Source organism: Carettochelys insculpta, chromosome 1, assembly GCF_033958435.1.
Source record: "Carettochelys insculpta isolate YL-2023 chromosome 1, ASM3395843v1, whole genome shotgun sequence".
NCBI classification, from domain to species: Eukaryota; Metazoa; Chordata; order Testudines; family Carettochelyidae; genus Carettochelys; species Carettochelys insculpta.
This window is the reverse complement of record NC_134137.1, coordinates 351877620-351904348: the sequence shown is the minus strand read 5'-3', so window position 1 is coordinate 351904348 and position 26729 is coordinate 351877620. Positions and strand designations below refer to the sequence as shown.

At 41.5% G+C, this 26729-nt stretch overlaps 1 protein-coding gene across 1 annotated transcript; it reads left to right on the top strand.

Annotated features, from left to right (window-relative positions):
- Positions 1-487: 487 nt before the first annotated feature.
- Positions 488-26729, top strand: DLD (dihydrolipoamide dehydrogenase). Its single transcript, XM_075016363.1, has 14 exons — positions 488-632; positions 6246-6321; positions 8357-8436; positions 9513-9581; positions 15003-15072; positions 15505-15605; positions 17357-17500; positions 17707-17808; positions 19031-19221; positions 20481-20651; positions 21243-21432; positions 22820-22957; positions 24008-24097; positions 24239-26729. The coding sequence occupies exons 1-14, from the start codon at positions 594-596 to the stop codon at positions 24302-24304; spliced, it is 1527 nt and encodes a 508-aa protein (XP_074872464.1). The 5' UTR covers positions 488-593; the 3' UTR covers positions 24305-26729.

Here is a 26729-nt window from a genome sequence, read left to right as displayed (position 1 = left end):
AATAGAACTGAAAACACTCAGATTAAAATGGCTAATTACTGCACTAACGTCCTGAAATAATTGTGCTGGGAATGGGATTGTTATGGTCTGGTGACAGCAATTCATATCTGTAAACTTTTTGGAGACCATTTTTACCAGCCCCAACCACTTGTAAATCTTACCAGGAACTTCAGATTATGTGATACCAACCAGAGCAAACCAGATAACTCAAGCACAGTTTGAAGAGAGAGGGCCCCTCCTCAGGGCATGTTTGAGGCGTTGGCCCAATAAAATCGGGATAGATCGGCGCCTGGGCCGTCACAATGCACTGGGAGGCCGGGGAAGCAGCTGGTTTGTGAGCTCTGTAGCTTTAAGAGGTAGATCTACATAGCCACGCCCACCGCGGCAGACCCTGCCAACGAGCTGCGCAGGCAGACCGCCTCCGCCGGGTGGCAGTGTTGTGTCCTCGCGCAGGACGCAGGCTACGCCACTCAGTTACTGCGTCGTCGGCTGCTCGCTGGGCTCTGTGCGCCTGCGCGAGTCCGCGGAGACCTTGGAGGCGCGGCTGCCAGGCCTGAGGTCCGCGGACGGGGTTAGCGTGAAGCGGCCGCAAAATGCAGAGCTGGAGCCGCGTCTGTTGCGCGCTCGCCCAGGTAGCGGCGCCGGGACCTTTGGGGGTGGGCTACAGACACGGCCGGGGCCGGGGCAGGCAGACAGGCACCGACCTCCCCGCCTTGGGCAGGGGTGCGGAGGCCCTTGCGTCCGCCTCTTGTCGGCCACCTGGGGGGAGCGGAATGCGGCCAGTGCGGGGCCTGGGGTGGGCTGTGTGCGGCGCGCGTACCGGTGCCCGCGTAAGTCCTGCCCCCACACCCTACACCGAGCCCTGGGTGGCTCGGTGGGGGGCCCCTTATCCTGAGCCGGGCAGCGCGGGGGCTCGGTGCCTGATCTCCCCACCCCCCATATCCTGAGCCGGGCAGCGGGAAGCTCAGTGACCGTCCCCTTCCACCCCTTATCCCCATGACTCAGTGCCGGGCAGCTGGGGTTCTGTGCCTGTTCTCTGTCACCCCATGTCTCGTGATCTTGCGCTCGTCAAAGGACGTCTCCGTGCCTGGTCTCCTGTCCCCATAACTGTGAGCTGGGCAGTGGGTGTCTTGGTGCCTGGTCCCCAGCCATCCTTGTTCCTATGACTCTGAGCTGGGTAAAAAGCGTCTGGAAGCTTGGTCCCACTGTCCCGTCTAACCCTGGGCTGGCCACCTGGGTGCTTGGTGCTTTTGTATGACGCTAAGAGCCCCTCAGGTGCAAATGGGCAGAAGGTTCACTGTTGTGAAACTGCAGTGGTTCTCCAGGCTGACAGTGGTTATCCAGTCAGGGTTGATCTTCTGGGGTTTGATTTTGCACAGCTGGTAGTTTGATTTCATGCATCCCTATCTGGGGTGGGTCAATCCCTGTACTCCTCAGTATTGCAAGGAGTAAGAGAGGTTCAGTGGACCTTCCTCTGGGAGGATGTCCAGGTAAATAAATTGTAGATATGTCTGTTCTAGCTGTGCAATTGCTGTAGCTAGAATTGCACATCTACAATCAACTTTAATGCACGGTGTAGGCCTGATCTCACTACATCAAACACATTGCCACGATAATATTTTACAAAGAATGTTCTATGTAATACTAAATGAAAGCCAGAATCATGTTGGCCCTTAATGCTATTGTGAATTTTTTGGAACATATTTTAAAAATCGTCTCCTGAAAATACATCCTCATGGTTGATGTCAAAGTATTATTTCCCTATAGAGGTGAAAAACTGGTTGCTAGTTGTATAGTCATATCTGCTGAAATACATACCAGACGTAGGTTGGATTAAACATAGTAAAACAAACACAGAGCAGGTTACATTTGCTTTTCAAGTTAGCTTAAGGGTATGAAGATAACTTGGTCAGCACATGAGAAGAAAAACAATGGGTATGGGGTGGGTAATTTAGAGTTTGGGGTTGAAGCAACAAGTTGTGGGACACACAGGGTGCGTCTACACTAGGAACAAACTTTGAAGTTAATTTCAAAGTTAGGCTCTACTTAGAAGTAGCCAGCAGAGAGTCTACACACATTTTCCCTTACTTCAAAGTAGGGAGGCCAACTTCAAAGTCCTTACTCCATTCCTGGGAATGGAGCAGTGCCCTACTTTGAAGTTAAATTTCAAAGTAGGGTGTGTGTACACACACAACTTCAAAATAAGCAACTTCAAAGTTATTTTTGTAGTGCGGACGCAGCCAATGAGAACAAAGAAACCATTTTAATGTTCATTCATGGAGGAAACCACTTGAAGGGTGTGGGAATATTCATGAAAACTTGGATCCTGGTTTTGCCAGAAAACCAGCAGCTTTATCAAGGTCTTGGTTCTTGGGAGCAGATCTACTTATTAAAGAGCAAAGATAATCCTTAAAAAGTGTAGACCTTGGATTATGTTTTAACATAAGAATGGCCATACTGGGTCAGACAAAATGTCTATCAAGCCCAGTGTCCTGTCTGCCGACAGTGGCCAATATCAGGTGCCCCAGAGGAAGTGGACTGAACAGGTAACAATCAAGTGATCTTTCTCCTGCCATCCATCTCCAGCTTCTGACAAAGAGAGGCTAAGGACACCGTTCATGGACCTAACCTCCATGAATTTATCTAGCTCCTTTTTAAACCTTGTTGTAGTCGTAGCCTTCATAGCCTCCTCTGGCAAGGAGTTCCACAGGTTGTCTGTGTGCTGAGTGAAGAACTTCCTTTTATTTGTTTTAGACCTGCTACCCATTAATTTCATTGGGTGTCCTCTAGTTCTAATATTATGGGCACAAGTAAATATTCTTTTCTTGTTCCCTTTCTCCACACCACTCATAATTTCATCTATATTATATCCCCCTTTAGCCTCCTCTTTTTTTAAGCTGAAGAGTCCTAGTCTCTTTAATCTCTCTTCATATGGGACCCCTTCCAAGCCCGTAATCATAGTAGTTGCCCTTTTTAAAAGCTTTTCTAATGCCAATATATCTTTTTTGAGATGAGACCACATCTATATGCAGTATTCAACAAGTACCATGGTTTTATATAAGGGCAATAAGATACTCTCCATCTTATTGTCTATCCCTTTTTAATGATTCTTAGCAGCCTGTTTGCTTTTTTGGCGGCCGCTGCACATTGCATGCTTTTGTTTTGTGTGTGTTACTAATCGAGTTTACATTGTTACGCTTTCTTTGTATGACTAAAATTTTAGTCTTGGTTAGTAAATTTGATTGTTTTCACTATAGCTATATTTCAGTGCTGTAATATTATAAAGAACTGGATCCTGAGTTGTACCAGTCAAGCTTGTGGACAGCTAATCTGGTGGTAATTGAGTGTCCGTTGGTGGGTGGATACTTCTGGGAGCATGGCGGGAGGAGAAGCAAGCAGAGAAGCATGCAGAGGTGTTGGTGTATGCTTACTACTCACCTTCACAGAAAGGGTGAGGACTGTGTAGGCTTGAACATCTATGCTTGGGGCCCAGAGGCTGTTGGTTTCAGGGAGATGAGGTATGGGCAGGCATAGACCAGGATGATTTACACTATGGGCAGATTTGGTGGTGAGCTGCCTTGCAACCTTGTGTAACCCTGAAGCATGTCACATTGTGGCTTTCCCTCCCCACAACCCTGGTGCACTGAGTTGGACAAGATGGGTTCTTGATATCTATATTTTTTATGCCCCACTTTCCAGTGCCCTGAGATGTGCAGATTTCAGTGCCTGCTGTTTCTGTCCTAGATGGCTCTTCTTCCCAAGTGCCCTGTTTTATGAATATGTCTGTGTTTCTAGTCTACTGGCTTTACACCCAACTTGAATGCCCTGTGCTGAGCATAGGGTTTTCATTCATAGACCCCAGGTGGTGGCCAAACTTGCTGACCCTCCAAGCCGCATGTGACAATCTTGAGAAGTTCATGCTAAAGCCCCGAGCCACAGTAGGTATACTCCATGGGTGAAGTCCTGCAGAGCAGAAGCTCCTCCCCCAGCACCCCACTGCAAGACAGAGGTTTCCCACCCAAGTTTGATAGTGGAGAGCAAGGGAGTAAGCAGCAGCATCTTTGCAAGCTGCACCTGCGTGTGGCTTGTGAGCCCTGGTTTCGCTACCCTGAGATAGCCTGGTGGTTGAGCCTCTTCCTTCTCTGTCAGCCAGCCCCATGATAACTTTAGGGCTATTTTATGGGCTTATTGGTTTAATTACCCAGGAGTGTCTACTTTATCTTAAAACGGGAGATCAAATGGTATTTTGTATGTTCCTTTTCCTGAAAATTCTGTTCATAATTATCCCTAAGTTTAAACCAAAGCCTGTCTTGTCTTCCCATATTTATAGATACTGTGAGTGAAATAATATTAAATGTTCATCCTGTCAAGTAGCTGAACTGTGGATAAGGGGTAAAAAGACTATTCTCTACTCATCTCTCATTTGGGAGGTAACTAAAGTGAAACACTGATGATCTGTTGTTGAATTACTTGTGAGTTCTGTCAAAGAAAACTGTGCTGCCATTATTTAGTGTCTGATAGTGCTTACTGTGTAGTAGGTGGTTTCCTAAAAGAAAAGAGGGCTAATCCCACGTCTAGCTACGTCTACACGTGCACGCTACGTCGAAATAGCTTATTTCAATGTAGCGACATCGAAATAAGCTATTTCGATGAATAACGTCTACACTTCCTCCAGGGCTGGTGCCGTCGACGTTGGGCAGCACTACATCAAAGTAGGCGCTGCAGGGGAGCGTCTACACACCAAAGCAGCCCACATCGAAATAAGGGTGCCAGGAACAACTGCAGACAGGGTCACAGGGTGGACTCAACAGCAAGCCGCTCCCTTAAAGGGCCCCTCCCAGACACACTTGCACTAAACAGCACAAGATCCACAGAGCTGGCAACTGGTTGCAGACCCTGTGCATGCAGCATGGATCCCCAGCTGCAGCAGCCAGAAGCCCTGGGCTAAGGGCTGCTGCACACGGTGACCATAGAGCCCCGCATGGGCTGGAGAGAGCGTCTCTCAACCCCTCAGCTGATGGCCGCCATGGCGGACCCCGCTATTTCAATGATGCGGGATGCGGATTGTCTACACGTGCCCTACTTCGACGTTGAACGTTGAAGTAGGGCGCTATTCCCATCTCCTGTTGGGGATAGCGACTTCTACATCTTGCCGCCTTATGTTGATTTCAACTTCGAAATAGCGCTCGCCACGTGTAGACGTGGCGGGCACTATTTCGAAGTTGGCGCGGCTACTTTGAAGTAGCTGGCACGTGTAGACATGGCTCCTGAGACGCTCACAATATGAGGGAGGAAGATGAAAAATGGCGTACAGCATATTAGTAGAGCGATCAAAGGTATTAGAGTTATAGGGCTGGAAGGAACTTCACAAGGGCATCTAGACCAGTCCCCTGCCCTTATGGCAGCACTTTGCTAGCCGCATTAGGGATGTAAAATCCCACTTCATTTTTTAACCAGTTAAGTGTGATGTTTAACCAGTTAACCGATTAAATGGGGAGCGAGTGGAGAGGGAGCAGCTCTCATGGCTGCGGTGGAATGGGTCTGCTGCCTCCCACCACAATTGGGCTGGAGCAGCTGGGGCAACCCCAACCTGTGATGGGCCGGGGCTTGTCATGGACAGGGACTGGAGCAGCCCCCTGCCCACAGCAGGTACGGAGCTGCTCCAGCCCTAACCAGTTAACCTTTCGCATCCCTAAGCCACATATGGAAAATGTGTTTATATGGGTTTAGTTTTCTATAGACATTACAATACCAGTTGTCCTTCTACTCTGGATGTCTTCTCCAAAAGTGATCAGTACCAGATGCTCAGAAGAAGTTGCAAGATGTCCTATAGTTAACAATTATAGCATAATAAGTGCCGTTCTTAATCCTAGCAGTTAGTGACTGCTTTGTACTGGGGAGCAGGTTTTGGCTCTGTGGTGTTAGGTGTTCTGCATGAATGTGGTAAGAGAGAGTTCCCGCCCTGAAGATCTTACAATCTAAGTGGATGAAATAAAGGTTGGGAAGAAAACCGAAATACAGAAAGATGAAATGATCTGCTGCAGGAAGCATAGCAGCTTAGTGGCAGAGGTGGGTTTCTTGCATCGCACAGCAGTGCACTTTCCACAATTCACTGTTGCTATCTATTTTTTAATCTATGTAATGTAATTGGATTTGCTAATGAAACAGATTGTGAGAATTTGCTAATTTTTATGCAGTTATTTTGTTTATGTGGAAACTTAAACTTTTGTTCTTTCCCTTTACAGAGAAGCCATTTTAGTGGTATCCATAAGGGCCTACAGGGGGTTTGTGCAGTATCACGGAGAAGCTATGCTGATATAGGTATGATTTGATTGCTATAGAATAGCTTTCAGGAGATGGTTATGTTTCAAGTTGTGCGGGAGGGATAAGTCAGTGGTTTGAGGATTGGCCTGCTAAACACAGGGTTGTGAGGTCAGTCCCTGAGGGGGCCATTTAGGAATTGGGGGCAAATAGGAGAAGGTGGGGGGGAAGAAAAGGGATGGTGCTTGGTCCTGCTAAGAGGGTAGGGGACTGGACTCAATGACCTCCTGAGGTTCCTTCCAGCTCTATGAGAGGTGTATCTCCCTATATTTTATTTTTTTAACCCTGTTCTCTCTCAGAATGATGTAACGATGTGACAGTCTATTATCGTAGAAGATTAGAATTGGATGAGACCTCAGGAGGTCATCTAGTCCAGCCCCCTGTTCAAAGTAGGACTAACCCCAACTAAATCATTTCAGCTTGGGCTTTGTCAAGCCTTTTGTTAAACCTGGCCTTGGAAACCTCTAAAGATGGAGATTCCACTATCTGCTTAGGCAACCCATTCCAGTGTTTCACTGCCCTCCTAATTTTTCTAATATCCAGTGTTGAACTCCCTCACTGCAATTTGAGGCTATTGTATTGTTCTGTCATCTGCTACCATTGAGAATAACCTGGCTCCATCCTCTCTGGAACACCCTTCAGATAATTGAAGGCTTCTATTAAATCCACCTTCATTTTTCTCTTCCGTAGACTACATAAGACCTGTTGCCTCAACCTCTAAGTCTTGTGCCACAGCCCTCTAATAATTTTTGTTGTCCTCTGTGGTCTCTCCAGTTTGTCCACATCCTTTGTCTAATAGGGAGCCCAACACTGGATGCAGTATTCTGGATGTGGTCTTACCAGTCCCAAACAGAGGGGAATAATCACGTCTCTCAGTCTGCTGGCAAAGCTGTACTAATGCAGCCCAATATACTGTTAGCCTTCTTGGGAACAAGAGCACACTGTTGATTCATATTCATCTTCTCTTCCACTGTTATCAACAGGTCCTTTTCTACACAACTGCTGCTTAGCCAGCTGGTCCCCAGCTTATAGCAGGGCATGGGATTCTTACATCCTAAGTGTAGGACTCTGCAGTTGTGCTTGTTGAGTCTCATCCGATTTGTCGCAGTCCTCCAATTTGTTTAGGTCACTGTGGACTGTGTCCTTACTCTTCAGCATATCTACCTCTCCCTCCAACTTAGTGTCATCCGTGAACTTACTAACGATGTGTTAGTAAGGTTGGTGCCTACTAACCTATCATACAAATCTTTAATGGTGGTGCTGAACAAAACCAGCCTCAGGACCAATCCCAGGGCACTCTGCGTGATGCTGGCTGCCAACTACATATTGAGCCATTGATCGCTTCTTGTTGAGCCCAATGATCTAGCCATTTTTCTGTCCATGTTATAGTCCATTCATCCAGGCCATACTAGTTTAACTTGCCAGCAAGAATAGCATGATGCCATATACCTAGACTTAAGCAAAGTCTTTGATATTGCATTCCCTGCTTTTCCCATACCCACAGAGCCAGTTATCGCATCATAGAAGGCAGTCAGGTTGGTCAGACATGACTTACCCCGGTGAATCCACCATGTTGTCTTTTCCTGATCACCTTCCTCTCTTCCAAGTAATTCAAAATTAATTTCTTGAGAACTTGCTCCCCATGATTTTTCTGTGGACTAAGGTGAGGCTGACCAGTCTGTAGTTCCCTGGATCATCTTTCTTTGCATTCCTTTACCTCAATTTATAGTGCTTTTGGTCTCAAATTTGCAACAGTCATTCTTTTTATTTACAGAACAAATAATACCCAGGAAACATTCCATTTTTTTCATTCAAGAAGTTCCTTTCAGCAGTTAAATTTTACCCATCTAAATGCACTGAACATCTCTTTCACTTTCAAAAACTAGCTATATGTTCTTGCCATTTGTAGATAGTTCCACACACTATTCCAGAAGGTTGTAGGCTTGATACTCCTATAGTAAATCTAAAATACTGCTAAATTACAGCATGAAAAGTAAGTTGAAAAAGTTTTAAAGTTATTTCTTGTTTCTTTTAGCTGATGCTGACATCACAGTTATTGGTTCTGGGCCTGGAGGATATGTTGCTGCTATTAAAGCAGCTCAACTTGGCTTTAAGGTAAGAGAGAACTTGTGTTGAGTAAGGCTGGTAATATAACACTAATCCAAATAATTCAGCAAGGGTTCCTGCAACACGGGAAAACTCATGTGCTCTATCATTAAACTTTCAGCTTTTAGTGGTTTTTATGAGAAGAGTATCTCATTTACTTTAACACAAAATGAGCAATTTAAGGAAATGTTTGAAGCATTTCACCCAGGTATTCTCCTCCAGACAGATTTAAACTTACAGTTCTAAAATGTGTTGATGTCTGTGCACTCCAGATCTTGCTTCAAATGGAGGAGAGGCCAGTCTTTCTTGTGTCCAAGAAAAAATTTGTTTTCTTTCCAGATGTCGTCTTTTTATTTTTTTTTGTTAGCCCATTTTTGCGCAGGATTTTGTTCTTGACCGACTTCCTGGGGATTTATATGTTGTCTGAGGCTGGATTTTGAAGAGAGATCTCCACTAGCCATCCATCCTTTTTTCCACCCTGCTTAAACAGCTGGCATTGGCCTTGTTGTTGTTGCTTGGAGCAACTTTATATTCGTTTTTCTTTTGAGATATGCCAAGAAGTTCTTATGGTTATAGTGGGAATCTCACAAGGGGGTAGTACTTTTATCAAAGAAAAAATTAACTCGAGAGGGAGAAGATTCACTCACCAATCCATTCCCATCACTGTCTGAGGTTCTCTTTTTACCTGTCCTTCCTTAATTCACCTTGTTGTTCATTATTCAGAGGTATTTTGATCCTATGTCAACCTAATTCAAGACAATAATCTTTCTGAGACTTTCAACTCCTGCTCAGTTGAAAGAACTAATTGAAACATTTGAAGTAGGAGGGCAGTAGTTACATTTTTTACAAGTATAAATGGTGACAGTGGGTTATCCTGCCTTCATTGTTCAGACGTGTTAGTTTAAAAAAGAGCAAGTGAAGGGCTAGAGGAGTTCAAATCAGCCTCCAGCTAACCCAGCTCAGTAGAAGCAGAATTATGAGGTCATTTTGCTTTGTTATTGATGTTCATTGTGATTTTCAGATGTTCCTTTAAGAAATAAGAACGCAGTCTGCCCATAATAGGATTTTCTTCTCTTCTGCTGCAGACTGTTTGTGTGGAGAAAAATGACACGTTGGGTGGAACCTGTTTGAATGTTGGTTGCATTCCTTCCAAGGCAAGTGTGCATTTCTCTCTAGTTTGTATCATGTTTTCACTCTGTATTTGAATAGCACTGTAGTGTAGATTGATCAGGGAAAGAGCCTCTGATGGTGTAAGTTGTCATAATTTCATTGACTGGAATGGAAAAAGGTTAGCAAACACAAGGTGAAAGAAACCAGTTTATTTCACACCACCAATGAGCTGACAAGATTATGGTGTTAACCAGCTAAACTCAATCAAGACTCTTTACTAGAAACACTAAAATTAACACACACAATCAATTGTTTTAACCTCTAGCAACTTCTGAAAGGACTTGCAGCATTAATACAAATACAGTAATGCTTTTCCTGCATTTCTATATGGCTGAGCCATTTACAGTTCATAGTCATTTAGTGTCTATTTTGAGGTTGATGGTGGCTCGGATAATGGTCACCTGGAGATGTTTCCAGAAAGGAAAAATCCTATTTCAGATCTGCTGTTGGGATACTGCAGCTGATGGTGCCCTGTGTCTGTTGTAATGTATCTATAAATATTTTGTATGGATTTACAAAAATTAGTTTTTTTCCTTTTTTTTTTTTTTGGAAAAGAAAGTTTTGTGAAGCCATACTTTGTCATGTTAACTTTCTGTTCTCTCATTCTGACTTTTATGTTCTTACAAAAAGAAAAAAAATATTGGCCTCCCATCTGAACCATTGTTTAGAAGCCTGCTTGGTTGGGATCAGCATCTCTGGGTTTGTTTTAGTTTTGGTGGAATTTAAATCCAAGGTCCTTAGCAAATGGAGTGATTAAATATCCCCTGTTCAGTCTTGGTGTCAGCTGTGGTGTTTCACCCAAATTTCCACTCTGGGTAATTAAGTGGAATCTAAGTAAAATATTGAGTTTCAGCTGAGTGCCATAACCCTGATTTTAAGCTGTAGAGCAGAAATGTAGCTCTGTGCAGCTGACATAACTGTTGTTTCAGAGGTGAATGAAGCGATCCTTGTGTAGAATTTGCCTCTTTGTTTGTAAAGCACTTGAGGATCCTTCAGGATGACAGGCTGTGGGAGCAATACATAATGTAAGATATATTTTATCTGTCTCTTGAGAGGTATAGCTATGTGATTAGTTCTGTGGTAGCCATCTGGCTCTTCCACTTACAGAAATGGGGTAAGGGTTCTGAAGTGGGATTTCTGTCCAGCTTCTAGGCCTTCTCCTGAGGTGATTTGTCACTTCCCTGTGTAAATGCTGGATAGAAAATAGTCCAAGCTGCCAGAGTGACAGCAACAAACACACATGCATTATTTTTCATTACAAACTACTCTTAGCATGTAAGTGGATAACAGACATAACAATATACTGTCTCTCACGGTTTCAAGCCAAAGTTTTTATTAAATCTCCATGGTAATGCATTCAGAGAGATCCATTAATATCTAAACCCCTGGGATCAGCACCCCCTGGCACAGGTGCCAAAAGTGGTACATGAGCCGATTTTCATCAGCATGCGAGGTGGGAGCTCAGCCCTGCCCCTCCTCCCCTGTGCAGCTGGGAGCTTGCTCAAAGCTTGTGGATTAACAGAAGACCAGCTAATGCTACCACCAACCTCCTAAATGGTAAAGCTTTGCATTTTTATGTATTATTGAAGCTGTTGTAAGTAGGACTGTTAGGCTATGTCTACACTAGCCCAAAACTTCGAAATGGCCATGCAAATGGCCAGTTCAAAGTTTACTAATGAAGTGCTGAAATACATAGTCAGCGCCTCATTAGCATGCGGGCAGCCGCGGCACTTTGAAATTGACGCGGCTCGTCCAGACGGGGCTCCTTTTCGAAAGGACCCTGCCTACTTCGAAGTCCCCTTATTCCTATGAGCAGATGGGAATAAGGGGACATCGAAGTAGGCGGGGTCCTTTCGAAAAGGAGCCCTGTCTGGACGAGCCGTGCGGCGGCGAGCTGCATCAATTTCGAAGTGCCACGGCCGCCCACGTGCTAATGAGGCACTAAATATGTATTTCAGCGCTTCATTAGTAAACTTCGAAATGGCCATTTCGAAGTTTTGGGCTAGTGTAGACGTAGCCTTAGTGACTTTAGAAAGCATCACTGGCACTCGGACCGTACATGGAGGCCGAAAGGTCAGATTTCAGCACTCTGCCTCAGAAAGTTTGCTGACCCTGATCTAAACAAAAGTTTGCACTGCTTTGTGATACTCTGCTTCTGAGCAAGCAGGTACGTTGAAGGGTATTTAAAAAGGGCTCAGTACATTTAAAGTTCAGTAGAAAAAGAATTCTAATATAAATACTGGTACACCTTTTTTCCTAAGTCAACTGAGGATTCATCCTAACAGTCTCTAATAAAGATAAAAGCTTAACTCTATACAGTGTACTGAAAAAGTTTCCAGGGCTCTATTGCAAATCAAGTTTAGGAGCGAATAATATTGTGAAATTAACTTTAGGATCTTATTAGAGAGCTTTAACTCCTATATGTCTTTACTGGAAAGTGCTAGCCTTATGGCTAAACTTACATGTCACCCATAGTTTTTTGAACAACAAGGCTGAGTCTACACGGGCACAAATCTTTGAAATAGCCATATTTCAAAGATTACTAATGAGGTGCTGAATTGAATATTCAGCACCTCATTAGTATTAGGACACTTCTGGCCGTGGTGCTTCGAAAGCACGTGGCTCAGTGTGGTTACACGGGGGTCCTTTATGAAAGGACCCGCACCTTTCGAAATCCCCTTGTCCTGGATTTCGAAAGGTGCGGGTCCTTTCAAAAAGGACCCCCCCCTGTAGCCGTGCCGAGGCACACGCTTTCGAAAGTCGCACTTTCAAAGCGCCACGGCCTGAAGCGTCCTAATACTAATGAGGTGCTGAATATTCAGTTTAGTGCCTCATTAGTAATCTTTGAAATGGCCATTAGCATGGCTGTTTCGAAGATTTGTGCCCAGGTAGACACAGCCCAAGAGAAAAGGGAAATGGTCTGCAATATCCCAAATGCAACAGGGCTACAGGAACTGTGGGATAAGTGCCCACAATGCAGTGCTCCAACAGTTGCACTTAGGCAATATAGCAGGGACACACTACATTGACTTTTTGAGCAGGTGTGGACACTCAACTTTGGATTTATAAAATCTAGTGGCATGCGGTCGACTTTAATAAACTTGACTTTATTTACTAGTGTTGCCATACACAGAAGATTAATAAGCCTGGGACTTTTCAGCTTGGAAAAGAGACAGTAAACGGGGGATATGATAGAGGTTTATAGAATTGTGACTGGTGTGGGAGAAGTTAATAAAAAGTTGTTTACCCCTTCCCATAACAAAAGAAACTAGGGGTCAGCAAATTAATAGGCCACGGATTTAAAATAGAGGTAATGGTTCTTCACACAACACACAGTCAACATGTGGAATTCTCTGCCAGAAAATGTTGTGAAACTCAAGACTTTAGCAAGGTTCAAAAAGAACTACGTAAGTTCACGGACGCTATGTCCATCAATGGCTATATTCCAGGTAGGCAGGGGTGGTGTCTCTAGCCTCTGGCAGTTCTGGGGATGAGCTACTGGAGATGGATCACTTGATTATCAGTTCTGTTCATTCCCTCTGGGGCTCCTGGCATGGGCCACTGTTGGGGAAAACAGGATACTGGGCTAGATGGACCTTTGGTTTGACCCAGGATGGGTGTTCTTATGTTCTAATATGTGAGAAATGGTCTGTAGTCATTAAGGCAATAGTAAATTATTAAATCCTTTTCCAAAATCCAGTCATAGGAAGAAAGTGTATTATTTGTTGTTTATGGCTTATCTAACATTGTATTGCTAAAGACTTGTATAATAGTGATGCATCTGAGTGTAAATTCTAAATAGTCATAAATTTATAAAAACACTTGGGTCGCATTGCTAGTTTTGCACGTAGATGCTCTTCACAAGTATCTGGTTCACAAAAACAAACTTGATTATCCCAGCCTGACAAACTGTATATTTACTCAATTATACATTGTATTAGGATCATAAATATAAATTTTGAATTTTTGAGGAGCATTAGCAGTTTCCTATAGTCCCAGTTTTCTAGACTGTGGCATTCTGCAGATATTTGCTTCTTTGCCCTGTTTCAGGTACACTCAAACACAAACATGTCATCCTCATGCATCAACTCTGGCTCTCCACTTCAGAGTAGAGTTCAGAGCTGTCCTTGTAAAAGTAGAACCTCAGATTTATGAGTAGCAGACTTATGAACTGACAAATGAACTACACATCTCATTTGGAACCAGAAGTTTGCAGTCAGACAGCAGCAGAGATTTAAAAGAAAAAGAAAAAAAAATACAGTACAGGGCTGTTTGTAAAGGTAAGCTATAGGTTGAACCTGTCTAATCCGGAACACTCTCATTTGGCCACATCCATAATCTGGCATTATTTTAGTTAGCTGGATGACCGCTTAGGATGGTTGCAGCCAAGTTTCCCTTGCAGTCCCATAAAGTTTGTTTACAGCCACCATTCCTGGCTCTGAATGTTCTGTGCTGTTATTTAGCGGTAATTTATCCCGAAATGTCTTCTAAGAGTCCAGTAAGCAGTGGAAGTGTTGTAATGCTGCTAGACAATATTGACCTCCTGTAGTTTGGCAAATTATCTTGTCTGCCACTGGTCAAGTCCTACGGGTGCCATGCCAGAGAGGTTCAACCTGCACTTAAAAAAACAAAAGCAGAATTTCTTCTGCACATTAGTTTCAAAGCTGCATTAAGTCAATGTTCTGTGGTAAACTTTTGAAAACATAACTGTAACGTTTTGTTCAGAGAGATGAGCATTTTAGAGTTATGAACAACCTTCATTCCCTAGTTTTTTGTAACTTTGAGGTTCTACTAAATCAGGAGGTGTGTTATAACTTGGTTTTTAAATTTTCTGTTTCCTGATTCTCTTTCTCCAATTTTCATATATCCTCATGTTCCCTCATATATGAAATTATATGGTAGGACAGGGAACAAGACAATTTTCCTCTGCAGCTCTTTGTCTCTGGGACATGCTAATTCTGTCCCTCTTGAAACTCCATATCATTATAATTCTCAAGTGAAAATCTACTGGGCCAAATTTATGCTTGCTTTAACTGTTACATTCAGCAGAATTAAGTCAGGCTTGAATTTGGCTTCTCTTACGTTTGTTGTCCCCCGTCTTGAATTGTAACTGTATTTAATGCCAAAGAATTTTGGAAAATGGCTTGTGTAATATACCATGTTTAGTATAATAGAATATACTACATAAAATGATATTGTGGCCTGGTGTGTCTTTTTAAATTTTGAGTAATTTTTTTTCAGGGGGATAATTGTGAAAGTGTTCTTTGAAAACCACTGTTAAAATATTTTCTGTTAATGTTGGGAAGGAACAGTGATCTCAGCTGATCAAATGTGGTGTGTGGTTTGTTTTTTTTTAAATATGCTCTGATTCCATACTAAATGAATTCTGGTTTTCTGTGTGATAGGCTTTGCTGAACAACTCGCATCTCTATCACTTGGCCCATGGAAAGGATTTTGCTAGTAGAGGAATTGAAAGTGAGTATGTGGTACAAGTTGGTGGTATGTGAAACTATACATGTTTACAAAATACCTTTTAAATGTGCCAGTCTTTGACCACGTTAACTGTTTGAATACATAGGAAGACCTAGCAGGCTTACAAAATTAACTGGAATGTTAGAGACTTGTTTCTGTTGCTTGAAATCAGCTTTTTGTATAGTTGCAGCTTAGAATGTTTCATTTTATTTATTTATTTCTGCTGCAACAAAATGTAACAGGTCTCCAGCCATATTTGAAAAATATAACTGTTTCTGGTACTGTGATGGCTAAAAGTGTCTTTAACCCATTTAGTGAGGTCATTCAGCACATCTTAGTGTGACACACAGTTAGTTTGTTTTCAGATAGCCTTTAAGTTGAGAGGCATAAAGACTATGAAATACAAGGGAAAAATAAAAATGTTAAAACTTATAGTTACAGGAATCCGGTTGAATTTAGAGAAGATGATGGAACAGAAGAGCGGAGCAGTGAAGTCCTTAACAGGTGGAATTGCCCATTTATTTAAACAGAACAAGGTTGGTTTGGGCTGAGTCTGTTGCTTTGGGAGTGGGGGGGTGGAATAAAATTTCCCCTTTTCTATCAAATCTACTTTTCTCCTGAGAAATCAATTACAATGGCTAATGAATTATGGAATTTGACCATTTCACTTTGGGGAAGGCTTATTTATCTGCAGTTCACTACTTTTATATTTAGAATTATTTTTTCCTTTTCTTAAAAGAAGGGTATCACATTATTTTTCAGTTTGTAATCAGAAGATTAGAGTTGGCAGAGACCGCAGGAGGTCATCCAGTCCAAACCCCCAGCTCAGAGCAGAACCAACCCCAACTAAACCATTTCAGTCTGAGGTTTTGTCAAGCCTGGCCTTAAAAACCTCTAAGGATGGAGATTGTGCCACCTCCCTAAGCAAACCTATTCCAATGCTTCAGTGAAATAGTACTTTCTAAGATCCAGATTAGACGTGCCCCACTGCGTCTTGAGACCATTGTTCTGTCATTTGCCATCATTGAGAACAGTCTGGCTTCATCCTTTTTGGAACCCCACTTCAAGGATTTGAAGGCTGCTACATGAGGCGCTGCTGATGTGAATATTCAGCACTTCATTTGCGTAATGACAGCCATTCGCTGCATCAGAAGTGCTGCTTTTGAAATGCAAACTAGTGGTGTAGACAGAGATCCTTCTAAAGGAAGCCCCAGTTTCGAAAGCACCATTTCTCCTGGAAAAAAATTAGGAAGAAGGGTACTTTCAAAAGCAGGGCTGCTTTTAGAAGGATCTTTGTCTACACTGCTAGTTTGCATTTCGAAAGTAGCACTTTTGGTGTGGCGAGTGTCATCATTATGCAGGTGAGGTACTGAATGTTCACATCAGCACCTCCATTTGCATTTTCAATCTGCTGTATTTACATGGCCCTTCTGAAAGGGAGGGGCAATGTAGACGCGGCCTAGGGCTATGTCTTCGCAGCCTGGAAGATGAACCTGGTGAGGCACAAAATCTAACTATGGGAGTCAACAGTCAACTCATGTACTCAATCTCTTGAGAAATAAGGGAGGTCAGTTAAGTCAATTGCAGATGGCAATTGCATAGCTGAAATCAACTGTGGCTGGAATTGTGTATCTGCAATTGACTTTAAGTGTACACTTAGCCTAAGTAAGCCCAGTTCCCACAGCCTAGCCTCAAAATCACATGCCACAGTCCTCAAGCATTTTCGTTTCCATCGGCTGGACCCTCTCTGGTTTGTCCACATTGTTTCTGCAGTGGGGAATCCAAAACTGAATGGAGCACTCCAGAGGTGCTGTCACCCCTGCCAAATAGAGGGGAATAGTCACGTCCCTTGATCTGCTGGCAGTCTGATATGCTGTTAGCTTTTTCTGGCAGCAAGAACACACTGACTCATATCCGGCTTCTCATCTACTGTAATTCCCAGGTCCTTTCCTGCAGAACTGCCACTTGGCCTATTGGGTCTGCCACCTGTAGCAGTGCATGGGATTCTTCCATCCTAAGAATAGGACTTCACGTTTTCTTCTTGTTGAACCTCATCAGAATTCTTTTGGCCCATTCTTCCAATTTGTTGGTCACTTTGGCCCCTCTTCCTGCCGTCCAGCTGAACTACCTTTCCTCCACAACTTAGTGTCATCTGTAATGAAGTGATAAATCAACGGCAAATCCATGCTTCTCTACAGATGTATTAATATTCTAAGTTATTTTGGTTGTAAAATATTTATGCATTAATTTAAATTGTGAAAGTTTGTATTTATTTTCATTTGTAAAGGTCATACATGTGCCTGGATTTGGAAAAATAACTGGCAAAAACCAAGTCACAGCATCCAAAGAGGATGGCAGCGCTCAGGTTATCAATGCAAAGAATATCCTCATAGCTACCGGTTCAGACGTTGCTCCCTTCCCTGGAATTACGGTATGATTTAAATACTAACCTTTCAATGAACTTGTTTTTCATTCTTATATTATTACTGGTTGTCATTTATTGAATTAAGTTTTCTGAAACTTATTTGTTATTTCTGAGAGCTATTTAGACTGAATTTTTTATGACGTATACAGAATTATTAGTGTCAACTTCTTTCTTGGGGAGGGAAAAAAAAGCTTTTCTTTGTTCGTTATTAGATTGATGAAGACACTATTGTGTCATCAACTGGTGCGTTATCCCTGAAACAAGTGCCGGAAAAGATGGTTGTCATTGGTGCAGGAGTCATTGGTGTGGAATTGGTAAGAAGCTTATTTATGCAACTCTGCTTTCAGTGGTTAAAGGAACAGGAAGTAACAAGTTGGCAGAGATGGGTCTGGAACTACACATTTTAATTTGTATATTGTGCTAGTATTTAGTAGGGCATGATGTAACTGAGGGGATTTTAAATGAGGGAGAATGCCAAGTCACTGGCTGATCACCTCACGTTTGTAGTGAGCAATAGTTGATGAATGACTGGTAGGCTATCTGAAAAGCTTGGTTGTAGCTGAGTTCCCAGGGGGCAAGTGTCCATTCCATTTAAAGCTACTGTGAATGTGTGGCAGTCTCAGAAGAGTTGAGGGATTGGGTGAGCATAAAGGGTGAAGTATATTCTTGCCTCTAAAGCCTTCCCAGTTCAATGCCATGGGGAAGTTGGCTTTGTAGTTTCCCTGCTCAGCCTGCTGTCTACATTGAGAGAGCTTTGAGCTGACGGGCTGTAAACTTAGCACATTTATAAGTATATACACATGTGCTGCATTTAGTATCAGGGACACTTTTTTTGATAGGATGTTATATATATCATAGCTAATAATTGGTGGAGTAATGTTTTGGGACTGAAAGAGACCATTCAGCACTTATTGGTCTATCTCATCTTTTCCCCTCCTGTATCCTGCCCAGTCTCACATAGATCTAATATCGTAAAAATATATTGATTAGTCTTACAAAATTATCTTGAACGTTTGGTCACACCAGACCATGCCATCCCAGGCACAAAAGCTACTCATCAGTTTTTTTACCTGGATTTGAATGGGAAAAACTGCAGTATTTATCAGATATCTACACCCTGAACATTTTTATACCTAAGATCTAATAATTATTTTAATAGGTATCTACTTACAAAATTTATAGTGTTTTTCCTTCACCATTCCTGTTCCCCAGTTTTTGCCTCTTTGTTTCATTTGCATCTTATCACCTAGACTAAGTACAGATTTGTACAACACCTAGCACAGTGTCAGCCCCTGTAACTGTAATACAAATAAACATTCTAATAACTCTGGATACATGTATGTATGTATGTGAACATAGTATGTTTATCACCATTATTGTGGCTTGATGAAGGCCTGGTTATGCTTTGCATTGTCCCTATTCTGAAGAACCTACAACTTAAGCAATAAATATTAAGCTATGGAGGATTACAGTTTCTCTTTCAAAAAAAATTTTTTTTTCAAAAAACAAAATAATGGTTTATTGTATTGACTGCAGGGTTCAGTTTGGCAGCGTCTTGGTGCAGATGTGACAGCTGTTGAGTTCTTGGGCCATGTTGGTGGAATGGGTATTGATATGGAGATCTCTAAAAACTTTCAGCGCATCCTTCAGAAACAAGGACTCAAATTTAAACTAAATACCAAGGTTACTGGTGCCACCAAGAGGCCAGATGGAAAAATTGATGTTTCGTAAGTGCTTAACACATGAAATACAGGAATGAGATACCCTCCTCCCAGAAATCTAACTAAAAATGCAGCTTTTGATTTGGGATATAATTTACTATATGACTAAAACTACAAACAATGACAAAAGGACTTGAGTCCAGCCATTAATTAAATTCAAAACTAAGGCTGAAACTGTACTCCTAACTTATTCCATTGTTGCAGTGCACATAGGGATAAAACTTGTATAGCTTTTTTTTGGAACTCCAGTATTTTACCTAATGCCAGGAGAGGTGAATGATGGATGCCATTTCAGCCTTTACTGAATACCCTGCAATTTGGAAGTTTAAATTAGGCACTTACGTCCCAGACCTTATGGTTCCTGTGCAGCAAGATTCCCATTGACCTTTGTCTGAGGAATTGCCAGAGTAAAGATGTTGCTGTCTTAGTGAAGTTAATGAATTCAAGTGTGGGAAGGAACATAAGGAGTAACCAGTCTTTTTTTTTTAAAAAAAACAAAAACAAAAACAAAAACAAAACAAAAAAACCAAAGTAGTTTATTAATGAGCAGGACAAATGGCAGTTACATTGCCTACACAAATTATACTTTGCACACTGGTCAATAACAAAATATAGAAATAAAACAGCATAACCTTGTCCTTCACTCAGAGGAAGTAGCATTGACCACATGAAAGGAAATGGCCTACTGTGCATGGTTACCACAGAAGCAGTTGGATATTGTGGTGATGGGAGCAACGTAAAGGTCTAAATAAAATAGTATAACTGAATAATAATGTAGTAGCAATGCTTTTATAGATTTCTGAAACAGATTAACTCTGAAAAGACCTTGAGATCCCTGCCATCTGCAACTGTGGCCTATCAACACAATCACCTCTCAATAGAGTGATTTCCAGCATTTCCCCAATGCTGTCTAACTTCAGAGGTACAAATGCTATGGCTAGTCTTTTTAGTATTTGTAGTATAAAAACAAAGGATAGAGGATAAAATATTCAAGTAAGTGGGGGTAGATTTTATTAAACTTATAATGTATGCTTTTGTAGTATGAAATGAACTTCAACTGCAAGTAGTTTTGATATTGTTAAGCATATAAAAGTTTGAAATAGTTTTGCATTTTACTGAGATCTTTTAGTGCCTGTTCCCCTTAATGGTGGTTCCTAGATTGACTTATTAATCAAAATTACCATGTCTCAATTATATTTAACATTTTCATGTTTTCTTGTATGTGATATCTGTTAACAGATATTTTTTTTCTATCCTTTCTGCAGTATTGAAGCAGCTGCTGGTGGGAAGACAGAAGTGATCACCTGTGATGTATTACTTGTTTGCATTGGTCGACGTCCTTTTACTCAGAACCTTGGTCTGGAAGATCTTGGAATTGAACTTGATAACAAGGGTAGAATCCCAATCAATACCAGATTCCAAACGAAAATTCCAAAGTAAGCAAGATGTCTAAAACAGTTTTCAGGAGCTTTCAGTTAGTCACATTTTACTTGATATGTTCCCGGCAAAGATAATAGGATTGTTATGAGGCCCTCTTTAAAAACAGTGGTGGGGCGGGTGGATTTTTAATAGTAGCTGAATATAGTTAAACTTTTTTAAGGAAATGAAAATCCAAATTTACCTCTCTAAATAAATTGCTTGTATGTTTGGCATTTCAACAGCAAGAAGAGGCAGAAAGAAGTGTGCAGAATGTGGCCTCTAGTTTTTGGTGGGGGTTAAATCAGCTCAGACATAAAAAATAAGCATTTTAGAAATTATAGTAAAGTTTGTAAAACTATATGAAAAAACAGAACCAGTGGTAATCTATCGAAAGTGGCCCTTCATCTTAAATTAGAGGGCTACTCTAGCTATATGAGTATAGAAGCAATACACGCTGGGTTATTATTTTAATATATTTTTTTACTTTGTTTGCAGACATATTTAAACTAGTGTGTAGTATTATATCTAAAATTCTCCAGATGTACTTTTTAAGCAGAAGTGTGTTTGATATTTTTTTTTGTTTTGTTTTTTTTGCGTTTGTCTCTTAGCATCTATGCTATAGGTGATGTAGTTGCAGGGCCGATGCTGGCTCATAAAGCTGAGGATGAAGGCATTCTCTGTGTTGAAGGGATAGCTGGTGGCGCAGTTCACATTGACTACAACTGTGTGCCCTCAGTGATTTACACGCACCCTGAAGTTGCCTGGGTTGGCAAAACGGAGGAACAATTAAAAGAGGAGGTACCATGTGGTTTCTCTTTGTGCCATCTTAGTTTAAGTTCTTGGGTATGTTAAGCTAAATGCATGTATGGGTTGTGGTTGAATCACCACAGATTTGTGTTCCAAAAAGTGCTTTTTAAAAAGGCTGGCATCTCAGCATCAGACAGGGTTGAAGCATTCTGAAAGTTCACTCAGCAGTAGTGTGTTATCGAATAGTCGTTAATTGATGATTTTCGTCTCTCCCTGTTGTAAAGCAGGTGCAGTTCAAAACCTGGGGGAAAACTCTCACAGCTTACAATAAGCTTTTAGTCTGAATAGGCCACTTTTAGTGGCTTAGTTTTATCACAGATGTTTGGGGAGATGTCGCTATTCAGCAGTGCATTCATCAGGTGTGTAAGATGCAACTGCACACTGTGGTTCAAGCATATAGTGCGTAACCTATTGAGTCTGTACCTTCAGTCATGGGATGCCTAAAAAGCATGTGTTAGGGGAACAGTCTGCCAATGCATGTTGTATTAGTGGGGATGAGAGCATAGTGCCATCAACATAGGAGCTATTGTCTTGAAAAGCCACTGCTTCTGCTGTAAGTGGGACTACAGCTGGTACTGTGAAAGGGCACCAGTGATAATAGTTAGTGCCATGCCAAAATACGGCCTCTTGCGATCTCCCTGTTGCTCTCCGAGTGCACATTTTCCCATGCAGGATTGGCTTTGTTCAGGCCTGTAAATGTAGCAAGTGTATTGCCTAGCTAGGAATGCCAGATTGTTTGGAAATTGTGGGGTGGCTTGTTAGTTGGTTTGTTTTTTGAGAAATTTAAAATAATAAAATACTCCTTCTGCTGGAAGAAGAGACTTTGTTTGAAATCATCATGCGTTCTAACAATTTACATCAAAAGTTTTGGTTTCTCTTTAATGATTTTTTCCAAATGTGAAGCAACAGTTCAAGAACTGTGAGCTCATCTCTTGAGGGGTACTTTAAATGTTGCTGAATGTCTTTATCTTACTTTGGATGTGAACTTAGAGCAGTTACTCTTCTATAAATCATACTTATGAACTGCTGTTCTTGATTCATGTTTTATCTAATACTGGTAATAGGTGTTAAACATTTGTGAGTTTTATGAATGGAGAGAAATGCAAATAGTGCAATGTAATAATTAGGTGGGAGCTAACCAAGGGCTTACAATAGTCAAATAGGCCATCTAAACTACCATTTTGAGTGAAAAACTGAGTGTGTCTGAATTTATGAATGTGTACAAATATAATTTTTGTGGAGTATATCAGTGTAGGCACCTTCTTGCACAATAAAACCTCCACACACTCCTTAAATATAAACATTCACTAGTCCGCTATACTTTATTTGCTTCTGCAGTACGTGCTGTAAATTCAGTGACTTGTGCTTATATTTGTAGGGGACAGAATACAAAATTGGAAAGTTTCCATTTGCTGCTAACAGCAGAGCTAAGACTAATGCTGACACAGATGGCTTGGTGAAGATACTTAGTCAAAAATCAACGGACAGGTTGTTGGGAGCTCACATTCTAGGCGCAGTGAGTATTGTAAAGGGTAGGAACTTCCTGCTCAGTTTCTCAGCTCCAGGGATGAGACTTTATTAATTAAAATTGTATGTTTTTGTACATTTGAAAAATGTTAATTTTCTAGTTATCAGGTTTGGAGGAGGAGAAGTGTTATGGAGACATAAATATCTCACAGAACTGGAAGGGACCTTGAGGTCATCTAGTCCAGTCCCCTGCCCTCTTGGCAGGACCAAGTACCATCCCTGACTTTTTTTTTTTTTTTTTTTTTTTTTTTAAAATCTGTTTGCCCCAGATCCTAAATGGCCGCCTCAAGAATTGGACTCACAACCCTGGGGTTTACAAGGCCAATGCTCAAACCACTGAGCTCAGAACAAAAAAAACAAAAAAAATCAGGGCAAGCTTTGAATCTCCTTGAAGTCACTACATTTAGTATTTATTTTACATACTTTATTAACTCTGAATTGAACCTCCAACGTTTTGTGGCCAAGGCAGGCTGGATGCCACTCCTTTCTGGGTTAATCAGGTCTTTTACTTGGGTCCCCAAGAGGGGTTGGTACAGAACAATGTCAAGTGTTGATTTATGCAATGGAAACTGAGCTAGCATCTCAAACAAGTAACCAAGAACAGCGTGGGTCAGAACGACATTTATTTTGTCTTACTGGCAATTTTTATACAATTGGGGTATTGTTCACCATTGCCATCAATATGGAGAGAGTTTTTGGCGTATGTATGTTTGCGTTCTTTCATTATTTGCTCTGGTATGAATTGTAGCTGTCAGATGTGGACAATGTGTGTAGAACAGTGCAACTGTTTTTGTATTTTTTTATCCTTTTTTCTTTTACAACTTTATTGCACGTGTGACAGGTGTGGGTAGAGGTGTTGACTAAATTCACGAAATACTAATACTTAACACTGCTGAATGTGATTAGTTTTTTAGCAAAAGACGAAGCTTTCAGTCAAGCTGACTGTTTCATGGCCAACTAGTATGTTAGAAAAGCTTAGTCATAGTTTACATGTCTTTGCAGTTGTACACCTTGCACTAACTATGTGTGTTACTTACAGGGTGCTGGGGAGATGATTAATGAAGCTGCTCTTGCAATGGAATATGGAGCATCATGTGAAGATGTAGCCAGAGTTTGCCATGCTCACCCAGTAAGTTGGCTTGAAGTAATTTATCATTCTCTAACTTTTTCCTGAGTTTGGTGTGTAGCATACACAGCTGCATAGGAGTTAAATACTTGTCCCCTTATTCTGTTCTAATGACTTTTACCTTTTTGTTTTTGTTTCCTCCAGACGGTGTCAGAAGCCTTCAGGGAGGCAAACCTAGCAGCGTCTTTTGGCAAAGCTATCAACTTCTAAAGTCCAAGCATAATCGTTTGTACACATATAGCACATTTCTGAAAATGGACTGTTGGCTTTTGTAGAAGACTGGGTGTTAGGGTATTTCTGAATTAAGTGAATGTCTTTTGTTTAAACAGCAAATATTTAAACACAGGTTTTGGAGCAAGTGGAATTACCCAGTCACTGTATATTAATACACTTAGTAACTCGTTTGTGCATCATGGGTGTTTCAGAAAACAAGCTTGAAAGAGACCATTAAAAAAACCCAAACATTTCACTGCTGCACAGCATAATGAGGAACACTGGTCAAAACTCCTGGCTAATAATGTCCTCTGTACCCAGTATGTTCTCTTTTGAAATACTGATAGTCCAGTGAAGTGCTGGCACTTAAAAATGCCACTGTGCCTTCTGAAGAAAGATGTGGCATTCTTAGGGAAAGGTTTCACAGTTAACAATTTTTTCTGAAATGCAGAAACCAAATCTTTTTGGTTACTTTAATAAAGTCGGGGTATCTTGAATGAGGCTATTTACTGCCAGTGAATTGACTTTTACTTGTAGAAAACCAGTGTGGCATTGTCAGTCCCCTTTATCTCCATGTGTCGTGTTTTCATATTGAAAACATATCTGTAAATTTCTTCTTGCAAAACAATCAAGTGTTTATGGAGAAATGAAAATTCAGTGGAGGAAAATGAATGTGTTTGCCAGGTAATTGTTTCAGTCTTCTCATTTCTAATGCATTTCCATCATTTAGACTGTTAAAATTATCCTGAAATATTTTTGAAACATGAATTTGTGGAATGCTAATCAGCATTAGCACTGAGGACAACGGCAGCCTGAACAAAGGTGGGATTAGGTATCTCTCGGCTCTTTCCAAAGATATTGGTGCAGTGTTGTCACATCAGTTTCCCAGCAGATTGTAAGGTGCTTCCTTCCCACCTTCCCTTGTCTCCTGCTTTTCAGTTTTGTCTGTTCTCTGCTCTGCTGCTTAGTATCTGTTTTCTTCCAACAGGAATGGCTCATACTTTGAGGGTTCCAGCTTTTCATGGGTCAATGCTTCTGCTATGGCTGGGGGATTAAAATTTTTATAGGTGGCTGTATAGAAAGCTTGAAATAGAAGAGTTAGTTTCCTTTCTTAAACTCTTCAGTTCCTTTCTGTGGCTAACACCATGCACTCCTTATTGTGGTTCCCCTAACTCATGTGCATTGAGGATTTTCTGAAATTCATCAGCTGTTTCTGTAAGCTCAGCTTCATGGACGTACGTGTAGACTGCTTTCTGATGTTCTTAAAACTGTATCGTCAGAACTGGGCAAGAGCTGCACTTTTGGAGAAATGATGGGAAAATTTCTGGAGATCCCTGTAATGCACATGCCTGAACCCAGCCAAGCTTTTTATGGGTGGAGAAATAGATCATTGCTGAGAATGAATGAAGTGCACAGATGGATGAGTCTGTCACTGTGGATTGTTGCAGTTAGCACAGAGATTTTGCTTGAGGGGAATTGCCCAACTATAGCAACTTGTTTTCCTTGTTGACTTCAGGTGCTTGTCTCTGATTTATTTCATCCTGATCCTCAAAGCCTAAGTTTCATAGGTCTTGGTGTCAGATGCAGTCATTGCTCTTAAACCCGAATGGGAGGGAGTGTGCTTAGTTGGTGCTTTTAAAAAATAGTTGCACTAGAATTGCTCAACTTTGTGTTTGTATAATGAAATACATAGCTGTATCTGGTAGCTGTTGATCTCAGTAGTGATCTCTTATGTATGTTGAATAATGGAAGTATAAGCATTTGGCTACTCGTAGTTTTGGAAAACTGTAAACAGTAGCAAAACCCTGAAATTAATGCTTTTCTGGCTCTTCTTACGTGTCTTCAGCAGGTGTGGAGTGAGGCCAGGGTCCTTTTTGAGCTTGTCTTTGTTCTGAGCTTGCTGATTGCACCCATGAGTTGGTGGGAGAGTCAGAATCCATGTGGGTTTACATAGAGGTGATAGCAAGGACTCCCTGAAGGAAGTGAAGATGAAGTGCAAGTGGTGAAAGTGGGGAAGGAAGATCTGGGACATATGAGAGGGAGGAGGGAGCCTTACCATGTGGTGGATCCAGGACACATTATCCACCTCTGCCTTTTGGAAAATGGTTTGGGGTGTTTCCTGAGACTATTGCAAGCTTTCTAGATGTCCCTTCTGCAGCCTGCCTACTCTCTACTTAGAGAACTGGTCAAAACAAGGGGAAGCTTTTGAAAAAAATCTCATGGTTTTCCCCCCACCATACCCCCACTTTTTTTTTTTTAAAAGGATTCTGCAACTCTTTGAACACTGCAGTGAATTTTACACTTTTTTCTGGGTTTTTCTCAAAACAGAAATATTAGGAAATTGACTGGCTCTACTACTTACTAATCGTTTTCAAAGTCTGGGTCTCCTTATCTCCTAAATAAAACTCAACTTTGCACATCC